Source organism: Phascolarctos cinereus, unplaced genomic scaffold (genome assembly GCF_003287225.1).
Source record: "Phascolarctos cinereus isolate Bilbo 61053 unplaced genomic scaffold, phaCin_HiC Scaffold_4;HRSCAF=312, whole genome shotgun sequence".
Classification (NCBI taxonomy): domain Eukaryota; kingdom Metazoa; phylum Chordata; class Mammalia; order Diprotodontia; family Phascolarctidae; genus Phascolarctos; species Phascolarctos cinereus.
Genome location: NW_027555847.1, coordinates 463,059,173 through 463,074,427, shown reverse-complemented (window position 1 = coordinate 463,074,427; position 15,255 = coordinate 463,059,173). Strand labels below are relative to the sequence as shown.

General features: G+C 36.5%; 1 protein-coding gene across 1 annotated transcript in view; it reads left to right on the top strand.

The window, feature by feature from the left end:
• CUNH8orf34 (chromosome unknown C8orf34 homolog) overlaps nucleotides 1-15,255 on the top strand; it is a 364,057-nt gene that overhangs the window by 255,597 nt on the left and 93,205 nt on the right. Inside the window, exon 9 of the mRNA XM_021002136.1 lies at nucleotides 10,698-10,783. Coding sequence (XP_020857795.1) covers nucleotides 10,698-10,783 — 86 coding nt within the window. The remainder of the gene's footprint in view (nucleotides 1-10,697; nucleotides 10,784-15,255) is intronic.

Here is a 15,255-nt window from a genome sequence, read left to right as displayed (position 1 = left end):
CTATATCACACAGCTTCTCCAAGCAAGATATAGAAGTCATTAATTAAGATTCACTATAAATATTCAATTTATCTTTAGTCAGCTTCTTACAGGTTAGGATACCGTCTTCATCTTTATTACCAGAGTTTGCCAAAGTGTCTTACACAGAGTAGGTGCTTCATAAATATTACAATTTTACATTTCTTTAGGTTTTTCTACAATAAAGTTCTACTAGCAATAATATCTATTAAACCTCATTTTTCTGTTATAATATTACAAGTTCAGTCTAAGTTCCTTATTTTTTCCCATTTTCATTTCCCTACTTGCATAAGATAAGGTAGTTTATCTAAGGAATAAGAACAAATTATGAAATGAATATGCTTGCCTAATAATACCATACCTATAAACTGCTTCCTTAATTAATATGCTGAGAATTCTGGATTTCAATGATGTGCTGTAGAATTTTGATGCAATTTCAGTTAATTCCAATGAACTATTACAGTAATTAAACTCCCATTTGGACCCAGATCAACAAATGACATGCATACATCATTTATTAGTGAAAATTTAGAAACCAGAGGGAATTTATCCTATCGTTATGCATACATTACATATGCAATCTAGATCATTATAGTGTAATATGTTAGCTGTATCAACATGACATGCTTATTTTGAGGAAATACTATATCATAAGTCATCTTTCTGTAAAAATGGAGCACAAACATTGTGATTCCTTTTGTCCCCTCTGAAATAGCTCCCAGTTTAAGGATCATTCATGACAGGAAACTATTAGTGGTCAAAGCTTTAGAACAAGTGTTCTTAACTTGTTTTATGTTTTGGACCAATTTGGTGGTCTGGTGATGCCTGTGGACCATTTCTTAGAATAATGGTTTTAAATGTATAAAAGAAAATGCAAAGCTTTATAAAAGAAACCAATTATATCAAAATATAGTTATCAAAATGCTAAAAATAAAGGTTGCAAGCCCAAGTAATGAACCCCTGTACCCGTGCTTTGCCGTACAATAGACTTCAGACTGAAAAAAATATGTATGTTTGATATGAATATTGCCATGAACTCTATTCCTGTAAGTCTATTTTCTCTCATTATATGGGAAAACCTTTCATCATTTTTAAAAGTTTGTAACTTCAGTTGAAAAAGAAAAAATAAGAACTACAGCCCCATATTCTCCATGTGTAATCAATCCAAAATGCAAAATCTGCCACTAAAAGAAAATATTTTAAAATGATGTTATATCCATGAAAGGATATAGGAGCTTGTCTTTCCCAAAGTATCATAAACAAACACAAGCTAAATCAATTACACAGCCAAGACCTTCTTCAGAAGCCTGAGGCTCAGACTTTGTCTAAATACTTTGGCAGGGCAGGGAATTTTGAGAATCAAAGCTGGGGCTGCAGAAGTGAAAAGTTCACCCAGAAAGCAGTAGCAAGAGCATCTTCAGAGGTCATTAGACCTAATGTACACAAGAATAGGGAAACAAAACTTAGGAAACTTACGTAGTTAACATTTAGCAAAATGCTATTTTAAGTTCCCCCCAAAGTCATTCAAAATTCATTGCTCGTTTTAGACTTCTGTTTTATTTTCTTAAAGAATCATGGTAAAGGTCTCATACCTAATTGGTCTCACCAATGATGCTTCAACAAATCTATATTCACACGTGTCACTCCTCAGAATCTTTATAATCCTTCCTGAAAAGAATATACTGTCTCCCTTATCATAACCTTTCTGAGAACCTCATATAGTCGACCTTTCTTAAACTAAGCTCATTTTCCAGGTCATCAACTTTCTTATCAGTGAGTTTCAGTATACCTACTGAGAGCTATTAGGTAGAACACTTTATATTTGGTTGCTCCTGCTATTATGTATTAAGCATCTTTGTATTTATTATATCAGACTGTACTGGGGATAGTGCAAACTTAGATAAGATATGGCCCTGTAGACTATCACTAAAATCTGGAAATCTCTATAGAACTGCAGTAAAGTTAAAATAAGACTGCTTCTTGGTGATGTATTTACTGAATGGGTATTCATGAAGATGTGCTATCTAAAATGAGATGAGAAGTAAGATTTTTTTTTTGTATGCTTACACCTTTATTTACAGACTTTTAAAATCACTGCAACCCACATAAATGTCAGCTATCATCATCATTATTATCGTTATTATTTTTGTTCTCTTTTGTAACCTAGAAACCACATTAAAATTAGAAGGCAAAAGAAGAAGGGATAATTGAGAGGAGGGAGGGTTAACCTTTACTTTAGGTAGATGATAAGTCTAGTTCTCCTGATAATATTATGAAAGGCTTAACACAAAATGACCATCTTTGTAAGTTTCATTATTTGAGAAAGTAAGCGTAATGTGTAATTTAAAGCACATTGTACTAGATGACTTAGGTTGACATGTGCTCTGACCCTTACTAGCAGTGAGAAAATTAGAACAAGTCATTTAATCTCTTAGTCTCAATTTCCTCTTCTGCATAGTATAATAAACTCCAACATCTACACAGCATGGCACAGTAAAGAGACTGATTGAGAGTCAGGAAATACTGGTCAAATACAGAAGAATGCAGAATCAAATGCAGAAGAAACCAACTTCACCAGTACAGGATAGAGAGGAAAAGGGTTAGCAATTTATACGAAAAGAGAACTTGGAGTTTAATAGACTCAAAGTCCTTACAAATCAGCATTGTAATGTGGCATCTAGAAAAGTGAATATAAATTTCATTTGCCTTGAGTGAATCATAGTTTTCAGTAATAAGGAGGTGATAGGCCTACTGCCCTCCTCAGAGTACATTTGAAGTATTGTGTCTAGTACTGGGATCCACAATTTGGAAGGCACATTGCTAAGCTATAGCTGGGCCAAGGAAGGCAGCAAGAATGCCAAAGGGCCTCAAGTCCATAGCAGTGAGGGGCTTGTTGAAGAAACTGGGGAGATTTATCATGGAAAAGGAAAAACTCAGAGGGGCCAAGAGAGCTGTGTTCAAGTATTTAGAGGCGTTGCTATTGTATGGAAGAGAGTTAAACAGGTTCTGTTTTCTCAAGAAGGCCAAAGTAGGAACAATGGGCAACAGTTGCAAAGACACAAATTCAGGCTAAAAGTCAGGAAAAAACAAGCAATAACAACAACAACAAAACAACAATACCACACACACACACACACACACACACACACACACAAGCTAAAATTCTTAACATCTGAATTGGGATTCGTGGTTTTCCTCTTATTGAAGGAAGATCTTTAAGGAGAGGCCAGATGACTATTTGTAAGAGTTTCTTTTTTCTGGTTTTCTTCTCCATTTGTATCCTCTGAGGTCCTTCCTACTCTTGTGAATTTGAACCCAGATCTTTTGATTTGTAATCTGGTGCTCCTTCCATATCACCATCCTTCTCAAACAGTCTAGAGCACAACTCTGTTTGCTCACTACTCTTCTCTGTAATCAGTGTCTAGAAGTCACTTCAGGGAAGAATGGTTCAGGGAAGGAATAGAACGAAGTTGAAGAAATGGACAGTGGTGACAGTCCTTTCAACTAATGCCCTGCATCTCTGTAACACATATCCTTCTTCATTCAGATGCTATTTTTTTTTTGCATGCTAGAAACTGAGTCATAAAAGCCACTTGCCCTCTCACTCCCTCCTCTCCCTCCACTTTTTTTTCCCTCAGCTGCTTTTTTTTAATTGAGAAATGTGTTGGTCACACCTCCAGGCATTTAAACCTTTTTTAGGCTTAAAACTAGAGGTACTGCTCTGAGACTACTAACTTCAGTGAGCTGGGGTCTATGTGCCTAATTGAGGATTGTCTTTGTTTTTATTGTCAAATAAAACACCACATTAAAGAAACAATCCTTCAGGACCCCCCAAGAGTCTTATATTCAGATTGGCACTTAAAAAACTCTTAATTACCACAATAAAAAATAGCAATGTTTAAAAGAAAACTTTGTCAGGGTAATAACGCAGTCATTGCATGGATCTGGTGTCAAATGACTAATTCTAACTGGAGCACTAGTTAATCAGAAAGCAAATTCAAGACAGGATCGAACCCAGGTCCTCCCGGCTCCAGACCGTAGTTCATAAAGACATGGATATAGAGCTGGAAGGAAGAGTGTGCTGGAGCACACCTTTGGAAAAAAAAAATCTGATTAGTTGCTAAATCTTATTCCTTCCTCCACAACAATTCTCTCACCTTTCTCCCTTTCTCTAATCACATGCAAGTCTTATACTTGGTCTCCCTGACTCAAGTGTCTCTCTTCTCCAATATATCTTCCAGGCAGCTTCTAAAATGATTTTCATAAAAGTCAGAAATGATCAGGTCATTCTCCTCCTCAGTAAACTTCAATGGCCACCTGTTTATCCTGGAATCAAATATTATTTCATTGTGTCTCATTTTTAATGCTATTTTTTGGTTTTATAAGGTAACATAATTCTTTATCATATAAGCATATGCATATAATTTATAAATAAATATACATGGACACATACATTTAAATGAGTAAAGTGAGATTTATATGGGACAATTTATTATTTTGTTGATTTCTAGACTTAAGAAAGCAATGGAAAAATGTTAATAATGAAGATTAAACTTAAAACTGGGAGATATATATACATATGTGTGTGTGTACATATATATATATATATACATATATATATATGTGTATATATATATATATATATATATATATATATATATATATATCTTATCCATTTATTTATTTATTTGTTTGTTCATTCATTTATTTATTTATTGGAGAGCCAGTTGTCAAATACCTAACAGCATACTAGTGTCTGTGAGAGACCTTGGAAACTTTTGAGCCCAAACCCATGTCCCACTCCCCTCCATTTTGCAGATGTAGAAATTGAGCCAAAGAGAGGTTAAGTCACTTCCCCAGGGTCACACAGCTACTAAGCATCTGAGTCACTGATTCCAAGTTCTCTTGATTTGGAATCCAGTCCTCAATCCACTGTACCATGAAATGGGTTGGGCAAACCATAGCAATGGTGGCCCAATATGTGTGTATCCAGATGACATTGATTTAACGTAAACATTCAGGCAAGTCTTGAAAGATGAAGTAAATAAGTCGGAAGGGAGAGCCTAACAGTCTATAGAGTTGATGGTACAGAGAGTTGAGAGTGTCCTACAGTTGTTTTGATTGGTTTTTTGTTTGTCTTCCATGAGACTAGGGGAAAAGGAGAAGTGGTTATGGACCTACAACAATGAGCTTCATGCCCTTTGCAGCACCATCCCCTCACGATATTGTCCCTGCCCAGTCAAAAGCTTTTACTTAGGCATTTGCTCTCCTGAGGGATGGCTCTGACAGAGATCTTTTCAGTTTTGCAAATTTCCCTTAATTTTTCTTAAGAGCCATAATATTCAGGCAGCTTTTATTTTCTCTTTCTCTCATGGCTACCACAGATTTCAGAGAGGTTGGACTATTCCCAGGGTGACTGTTTATTAACATCATAATCTACTCAAGCTGTTTGAATGAATGGCTATGTCTACCTATACAGTTTGGATTAGAGACTTCAAAGTGTGGTAATGGTAATTCCCTATCGACAGCTAATACCACCTCCTCCATCTTATTTTGTGGTGAAATTTTTATGTTATGATTGAGGGAAAACAGAAGAGACCTAAACAAAGCCAATAGGTTTTCCATATGTGTTTTCCTTAGATTACATTTGTGAAAAATTTCAAGCCCCTGCCAGAAAAGTAATTAACAGTTGATAAGAGGCCACCTACAAGCAGCTACATTTCTGCAATCATGTCAAGCTATAAATTTGATGTGTCTCAAATACTTTGGGAGACCGTATCTCTCTTTCAGAGGATAGGAAGTTAAGAGAAAATTTTAACTGGAAAGAACTTGTTTTTTATCTCTTTTCTAGCATTAATCATTATATTTTAGAAGTTAATGTTAAGAGGTGTTTTTCTTTTGAGAGTGAGAGAGATTTCTAAGCTGAAGATAAGAATATTCCCCTGTGTAATGGAGGGTAATACTCCACTCACTCTATCCAAGTTTCTGGAAAAATAATGGTAACTTTTAATTTGATGCTTTTTACCCTTGTTTGACACATAATTAGGCACCTAGTTCAATGGAGGAGTTGTCTGCCAAAATGGACTTCAAATGAATATATTGAATTTAGGTACCAATTCAGTCAAGTATATATTTCAGGGTACACATTTGCAAAGCATTGTGCCACTCACAGAGATACATGAGAAAGAGAAAAGGGGTTTGGCCTAGTAGAAAGGCAGCTAACTTTGGAGTCAAGAAATACTGGCTTCGAGTGCACTATATGACACAGACTGGCTGGGTGACTGTGGCTGTTTTCCTAATTGAGAGCTCTGAGCTACGGCAATTTTGCTACCCACTTTTCATCTGACGTAAATGCCATAGAGCATCCAAGGAGGGGACGGCACAGACATAAGGAACCATTAGGGTAGCTAGATGGAGCAGTAGAAAGAGTTCAGGGCCTTAGAGACAGAAAGCCTCACCTACCTGAGGTCAAATCTGGCCTCGTACACCTAGTAGTGTAAAATGAGCTATAAAATGAGCTGGAGAAGGAAATGGCAAACCACTCCAGTAACTTTGCTAAGAAAACCCCAAATGGGGTCACAAAGAGTCAGACACAACTGAAAACAACTGAACAACAAGAAACATTATGTAGTCTAAAATAAAGTTAATTATCATGACAAGAAGTAGCTAATTAAGTCAGAATATGGGAGAGAGAAAGAGAGTAGGTGGAGAGAGTAATACTGAATATGACAACTGGTGTTAAGTAGGCAAAGAACTTTATAATCCTAAATATATTTCAGTTAGCTTTATTATTTTTAGTATTATTATGAGCAGTCCCCAATTTCAAGGAACTCAGATCACTAGTTGAGATCTCCAATCTAACAATTCCAGACAGTAAAAGATTTTTTTTGGGGGGGGGCTAGGCAATGGGGTTAAGTGACTTGCCCAGAGTCACACAGCTAGTGAGTGTTATGTGTCTGAGGCTAGATTTGAACTCAGGTCCTCCTGACTCCAGGGCTGGTGCTCTATCCACTGTACCATGTAGCTGCCCCCTAAAAGATTCTTTCTAGACAAGGAATCTGAACAAGAATGATAAGGAGGTCAGAGAAAGGGGAAATCACTTCCATTTAGGATGGTCAGAGAAAATTTAATGGAGAGAGGGGGATTTCATCAGGACCTTTAAATATTTAAATAGGTTGAAAGAAGCAAGGAGGGCATTCCAAGAAGAAATTTCCTATGTGGGCAGGAAAGCACAAAGCAACATTGGGGAATGTCTATGTCTATGTAGCAGAATAGCAATAACTGATATTTCTATAGAATTTTTTCAGGTTTCACAGAGCTCCATTTTAAATTTCTTATTTGCTCTTCGCATCAACCTTTAGACTTAAAGTAAATACCATTCTAAATGTGAAGGAAAATTAGTGAGGCTGGGAAACTTACCTAACATCATAGAGCCACTCATTATCAGGCTCAAGGCTTGAACCAAAGCCCGGGAATTTTCCCCTATATTGCAGTTCAGAGTGATTACATGGGAAGGAGGAGTAGAAGATAAGGCTGGAAAAGTAAACTGTGTCCAGAGTATGGAACACTTTGAATGTTAACGAAAAGAGCTTTAGCTTTTAGCTGGTAAACAGTGGGCATCCATTGAAGATCATTAGTAATTCTAAGAACTTTTAAGTTAGGAAATAAAATATTTATAGTATGAAAACACCATTCTTAAGTCTTTTCTTTTATAATTGTATACACACACACACACACCCTTCGATAGCTCTCCATTACCTACAGAATAAAGTTCAAACTCACCTTTTATGTGACCTCTCTGGTAGTCTAATAAAGTCTATGGACCTCTTCTCAGTATAAAATGTTTTTTTAAATTATTATTTATTTACTTATTTTTAGGCAATTGGGGTTAAGTGACTAGCCCAGGGTCACACAGCTAGTAAGTGTCAAGTGTTTGGTCTGAGGCTGGATTTGAACTCAGGTCCTCCTGACTTCAGGGCCGATGCTCTATCCACTGTGCCACCTAGCTGCCCCCCAGAATAATGCTTTTAAATGCAGAGAAAACACAAGATTAAAAAGGAAATCATTTTATAGTAAAATATAAAAACAGTCAAGTAATTAAGAACTTTTCAATGCTTCTCCATTTCTATTAAGGGGAGAGAATACTCTGCCCTATCCGCACGTGTTCTGATAATTTTAATACTCGTGCTTTATTCTAATGGATCAGGCTATCATCAACTGGTGACTGTGATCTCTAATTCCTTCTACTGTTATCTTTTCTTCACTCACCAAAATTTTTTCTGATTTTGGCTTTGTTTCTCAAATAAACTTTTTACTCAGAAAAGAATGTACTGACTAGCTGATGTAATGCTTCCAGTCTATATGGCAGTTATATTTCTCATTGGCAATAGTATCAGCATATCATTGGCAGTTCGTTTCATTAATAGCCTCTTGGTTAGAGAACTTGGTTAGTATGGAACAGTTTTCCAGAAGCTGATCACATATATCCAGAGCTTAGGAGAGTTGGTAAAATCAAATTCCTCAAGTCCGTAAGGTTAGAATTAGTTCCAGAACCCATGATGATCCTCATTAAAGTAACGTTCCATGAGACACAGCCAGGTCACCAGTCTCTTTTTATGATCATCATTAATAATCTAACCCTAGTGCATTTATATATACCTCATTATTTGCCAGGCATTGCACTAAGTACTTGACAACTATCTCCTTTGATCCTGGTAATATTTTACAGATAAGGAAACTAAGGCAAACAGAGGGAAAGTGACTTGCGCAGGGTAACACAGCTAGTAAGTGTCTAAGGTCACATTTTAACCTAGGTCTTTTGGACTCCAGGCCCAATGCTCTATCCACTGTGCTGCTGTCTAGTTTCCAGTCTGTCTCAGAATTATTCTCAAAATGTCCATGCAAAACCTCGGCATCAACCAAATTATAGCTGGTAATGTTTACAAAATCTTCTGGACAGTATTGTGCAGGTTAAGGATGTAATTCAATGACATATATAAGAATACTTTATATCTCAAAAGTGCCCTGTAAATGTCAAACCAAAAGCTTGTTGTGTCTGACAAGGGAGGAGAGTGAATTTGAGAAGAATCTCAAATATAGATGAGATATTAGAAGAGATGTGGGAGGGAAACTTAAAAGAAAGCAAATTGATGTTTGGGTTTCTAACATTTGTGATAACTTATAACTTTCATCCATTAAAAAATAGCAAAAGTGTTCTCAGTAAATAAGTGGTTTACATGTAAGTTTTTTTTTTCATGACCTAATATTTAAGACCGTTAGATTAAATTGACCCATCTCATTTTAGGTAACGTCCCCATTTTGCAAATAGTGGTAGCCTTGATAGGAATGCTTAAGAAATTTGATCACCTCTGTCAAATTCCTCTCATACCACTGGCTAGAGACTCATGTGAGTGTATGTGACAAATATGTGTGAGGAATTAATCTCTATTTTAGCAGGAAAGAGCAATGGGTTATCATAGCTGAAGTTGAAGCATTTATGAATTGCAAAGCATATTTTCATTATTAACTTGTTTGCTGCTGAAGTATGATTCCTTATTCCAACTAAGAATTCTCAAACTGAGGCCTGCTTTTTATAGTTGCATATTCACTTGAGGAATGTTTTAGGGAACAGCTCGGATTTATCTGGTTTTCAATGTTCAGAAAACCTGTTGCTCACTTAAATGCAAGTCAGAGCAAAGGTCAAAAAGTGAATTGGAAATGGTCTTTGTTAAGCCTCAGCTTATAGTTCCCTTCTTCATCCTGGTGGCCAAGTGGGGATTTTTTTTTTTAACACCTTTTGGATGTGTATAGAGCTGTCAGTGAAATGAGCAAACTCATAGCTTAAAAAATGAGATCTCAGGAAAAACCCACTGCCTTGCTTACTCACTGTTGATAGACATGGCCCACCTATCTGTTGATTAACACTGCTATTCAAAAATGGACATGATATCTTAAATTTCTTTTGCTGGAAGCATGCTCATCCTGTTCTTAAGACACATTAATTAGCTCACATTGCTAATATCTAACATCTTTACGTGTAATTACTTGACCATCTGTGAAAGCTTCCCTTCTTAAAAAGAGGTGCTTTTTTAATGGCATAGCCCATGATACAATACTCATTAAGCCTGCTTCTTTCCTCTTATTATTGAGCTATCCTAAACACTAGCATTCCAAGTCCAGCTTAGCACCTGGAAGACCATTCTGCGGTTGAAAGTCAAGTATAGAATAAAAGGTGTATAAAGGCCTAGGTTTTATTTTAATGAATCCTTCAAGAATGTTAGAAATGCATAGGCGGGATTTATTTCCATAGGAAAGAGTGCAATTTAGTATTTATACATGTTTTAAGAGGTAAAGGATAGCTGAAAGTGCAAAGGATTCAGAGTTGGAAGATCTGAGTTCCAGTTCTGGTTCCATCACTTACTAGCTCTGTGACATGGGCAAATCAATTGACATTTTTGAACCTTGGTTTTCTTACCTGTAAAATTGAAGTAATGCTTGGATCACCTAAGTCACATAATTGGTACAAAGCCCTTTTAAGATGGAAGTAATGACGATATGAAGATGACCAGTTTGAAGCACCTCATCTACATGTTTAAAGTAATGCCTTCCTCATTATCTTTTTTTTTTCATTTCACATTTCAGTATTTGCTGTGCTTTCATGATAGTTTTTCATTATTTAGGTTGCAAGGTGATGATCTGGCAGAAGGGACAGAAGAAGTTTCACAGTTACTTCACACACCTGAGGAAGCAGTTCCAGCCTCTGTAGGTGGGTTTTCACATGAAAATGCACGTTTATCCAAATTCTTAGCAATGTTTGAGGCAAGGGAGAAAGTATTCTCCCTTTAAATGTCCTGCCTCTACCTTTGCTCAGTCTATCAACTCTGATCACCAATCTCTCCTCCCCATTTGTCATGAATCTCTCCATTGGTTTGGGCTTTGAAGAGGCATGGAGGAGAAGGACAGAAAAATGAGAAAAAATACCTCAAATTGGAATCTGGGAGAGCATTCTAGAGTGGATCAGACCTAATTAGAAGTATTATAATGTATCAAAAGTAAGCAAGTATGATCTGGAGTATAGCATATCAAATGGATAGAGTACCAGTCCTGGAGTCACAAAGACCAGGGTTTAAATCTCATCTCTGACACTTCGGAGCTGTGGGACCACAAGCAAGTTACAACCTTTCTGAACCTCAGTTTCTTGATCTCTAAAATGGGGATGATAATAATTGTATCAAAAGGTTCCTATGAGGCTTATATGAGATTGTATATATAAAAAGCTTTGAAAACTTTGAAGCACTATTACTTTGATGGAATCATTTTTTGCTGTTCATGTGCTTGGCATCAAATAAATAGGGACACATTAACTTCAAACTGGGTCCAGCTGACATGAATGCAGTGGTATGGACAACACACAAACTAATGCTGTACTGAGCATAAGGTTTAAAAAGCTGTTGCCTATTTTAGGGAACCAAGAAGGTTTTCCTCACCCTGACTGACACCTTTCTCCTTGTCACTTCCCTGCCTCTCATTTGCACTTCTGTAAGGTCTATGTAATACTGGAGACAATATCAAGGCTATGAAAGTAAACATTTTTTAATTGGCAGCTGAGAATCATAATTAGTTTGGGACAGTTATTGTTACGATACCCATTCTGGATGCTTTTACAGAAATGTAATGAAAATGTACTGTTTGTCAGCTATGTTTTGGTAGCCTAGTGCAGACTTACTTCATCTTAAGTCCTGCTTTGATGCTTTGTCAAGGGTTAGAGGTGCCCTGTGTCCTCCAAGATTGGACCAACAGTATGCAGGTTCTATTAAGGCCTACCCAGCTAGACAGGCCTGGACAGACCTGATGATGGATTATGTGTCTCTTATGTAAAGAAAAGCCTGTCTAAATTTGGAGAGGCTCTATACCAGAAACTTGTCCTTCTGGGCATAGATTTTTTTTTTTTTTGGCAACAGCAATTTATGAAGACTATTTGCCATAGAATGGTAGATAGTGATATGGGTTGGTGGAGAGAGTATTTGTGCCCGTGAAATCACAGATTTTTGAAAGATTGAATTATTGACTTTGCTATCATTGATATCTTCAGCAAGTGCAATCCACTTTGGTCCCTTTTATGCCTATGTTAGTGGGGTAGAATTCTCCATACATAGACTGTCATCCATGTTTCTGTGATTTTGCTCATTTTCCCTCTTGACCAGAATGTTCTCTCCCTTTTCTGACTCCTATCCAACTCCTACCCATATTTCAAGGCCTACCTCAACCATTTTTCTTCTTTTTGTTTGTAATATTTTAAATAGTTTTGATATTTTAAAGATAGTGATTTCTTTCTTTCTTTCTTTGGAGACCTGGGTGAGAGGTACCCACTGTGAAGGGAAGGATAATTGTAGAAATTATTAAAGAGAGAATCTATCAGTAGGCCCTGGGATTCATGGGAGAAAATAAGTGAAGACATAAAGAGTCATTTATTTTCTGAAAGGTAGAAGTCATTTATACTGAGGCAGCTGTGCCCCACTATAGCACTCTTCACAATTTAATACTCAGTTGTTGCCTACTACATAAATTGATTGTCTATGAACAAATTATGTAACAAACTTTTTGAGGTCGTGATAAGGTACTGGGTCATATGGTCTTCTTGGCATAGAAGTCAAATGTTTGTTAAGGTGCTTTCGAGTAGGCACTATGGAAAATATGGACTGGAGATTTTGAAGCTGTCTCAATATTAATGAAGACTGAGATTCCTGTGGTCAAAGGCAATACTAACTAAAAATACTAACTAATTTGTAAAAGCTTATACAGATGATTAAAGTTCATGAGAAGTATTGCTTCACAAAATAGAGAAAAAAACAGTAGATGGTACAATCAGTTTCTTTTTTTTTTTAAAGCTTAGTAAGAGACCCAAACTAGGCAATGTCGTTGAAAGAACATTTAAGAATAAAGATGGGAGGAGGACAAGAAACAAACAAAAAATGGAAGAGATCTACAAAGGTTTTATTACGTTTTTCACCATTTAAGATAGTAGACCTACCACACACAGACTTGAGTATCAAAGCACGAAATATGCTTATAGGGAAAGAAGACTGCAACTAGATTAGACCAAGCACATGTAGAGAACATCTATTCTTGAGATGCATTAAGGGATTGATTCACTAGGTATCTGAAGGAGAAGAAGATGCCAAAGGTATGGAAAAATCTTAGGCTTCATCAATAATTAGAGAGCACCCAAAATTGTTGATCCCTATATTTATCTTTCTGTTTATATAAAATATTCATGAAAATTTTCTGTATGTATATCCAAGACTTCCTTGATGATAGAATAAGTAGGGATCAGGAAGACTTTTACAAGCAGCATTCCACAGTGGACCACAAAAATATATTTTTTTCTGTATATGTCTTGTGCGTGAGTATGTGTGTGTGTGAGTGTGTATGTGTGTGTATGTCACTGATGATTAATAGCAAGCAAGGAATATGAAAGATACGTGCTTAACAAAGATGTTCACCAATATGATAAAGGAGATACAGAACAGAATGCAGGTTAAGAAGAGGTTCCCTATGGATGCTAAGGTCCTCCCAATGTTCCTGTGGGTGGTATTATGCTGGTTGCATCAAACCTATGAATATTGTAGTGCCTCTTGAAAGAAATCTGTAAGAATTCAGAAGAGTCTGGCCTAACCATCCAGAGAGAAAAAAAGAACTTAAGAAATAATTCCCATTTTCCAGATTATAGTATACTTCTAAAAAAACCCTGTAAAGTTCATCCATCTGTTTCTATATGTCTTAAAAATATAGTGCCAATGGACAAATTATGCCCATTTTGTTAATACCTATATGCTGCCCACCCCCTCCCCCACCTCTAGTGTTGTTGTTTGATTGTGAGTTATGGAATATTACTCTCTGAAGAATTTAAAGTTAATATTGCTCAGAGGGCAATGGGGAGGTACCTGGTACATTTGAGTAGACAGTAACATAAAAGTTAGGAACTACAAAGAAAAAACAGAGTAAAGCATGTCATAAAAGAAGTATGCCATACAAAGTGGTGGGCTTGGTCATGAGGCAATCTTGAGAGATAACTGATGAACATATATTTGATCTTCTGGCATGCTTGTGGTTTCAGAAGAAAATGAGGAATGTCCCTGGTGTGTGGGGTGCAGATCTCCATTGCTGGACAGAACATCCTCATTGCCGAGATCACAAATCCATTTGAATTGTATCATCCATTCCTTGTAGCACTGCTCACTCATCATGATATCTTAAGCTAGGCCTGAAGGGCATGTCAGAGGCTGTCTCGTCCAACCCTTGCATTTTCATATGAGGAAAGGGAGATCAAAAAACTTGACCCAGATCAAGACCCAGTTAGCTGCAAAGAAATATTTTGGACTCAGATGTTCTGACTTTAAATTCATTTGCCCTTTTTTTTTTTTAATACTTCCTCTGTTAAGTTTGGGAATCACATCACTGACAACTGAAATTTACACAATAAATTCTTATTACTCTATAGTGACTTGCATTTTTTAAATATTCGTTATCTAGTCATTGAATAGTTTCTTTAGTGCCATACTTCTAAGTGTTATTTACCAAAGGCAAGAAAATCCAAAATGTAACATTCAAATTAAGCAATTTTTTTTCTTCTGAGATGATTGTCATTATGGCTGCTAATTAAAATTTTTTGGATCTTCCTTGCTCACCTCAAATCAAAACAAAACAAAGAATTGAATTGCCCAGAAACAAGAGCATGCATTTGAATCCTGCTATGTATGGGCAGTGCTGCTGATTCAAAAGACAGAAATATTTCATTTTATAGATCTAATTTAGTAAGCAAAAGATTGGGTGGTGGCAGAAATTGGTAGTAAGTCAATAAACATTTATTAAGAATTTGCTATGTGTCTGCCAATTTCTTTAAAAAAAAGCAAAAACACTGTCTCTGGACTTCAAGAAACTCATATTCTAGTGTGGGCAGCCACATGTAAATGACCACGCACATATAAAGTACTTATAGAGTATATGGAAGGTAATCTTTAAAGGAATTCACTAGTGTAGAGGAGACTAGTTACCATCCATGAGGTGGTAGAAAAAAGGTCCCTCTACTTATGCAGGTGAAGAATACCTTCTCTGCAATTTGTAGCCTTAGAAAGATACCTAAATAGTTTGCTCAGGAATGCACAACCATTATGTATCTGAGGTAGGACTTGGACCCAGGCCTTACTAGTTTAAAGGCAATTTCTCTATCCGCAATGC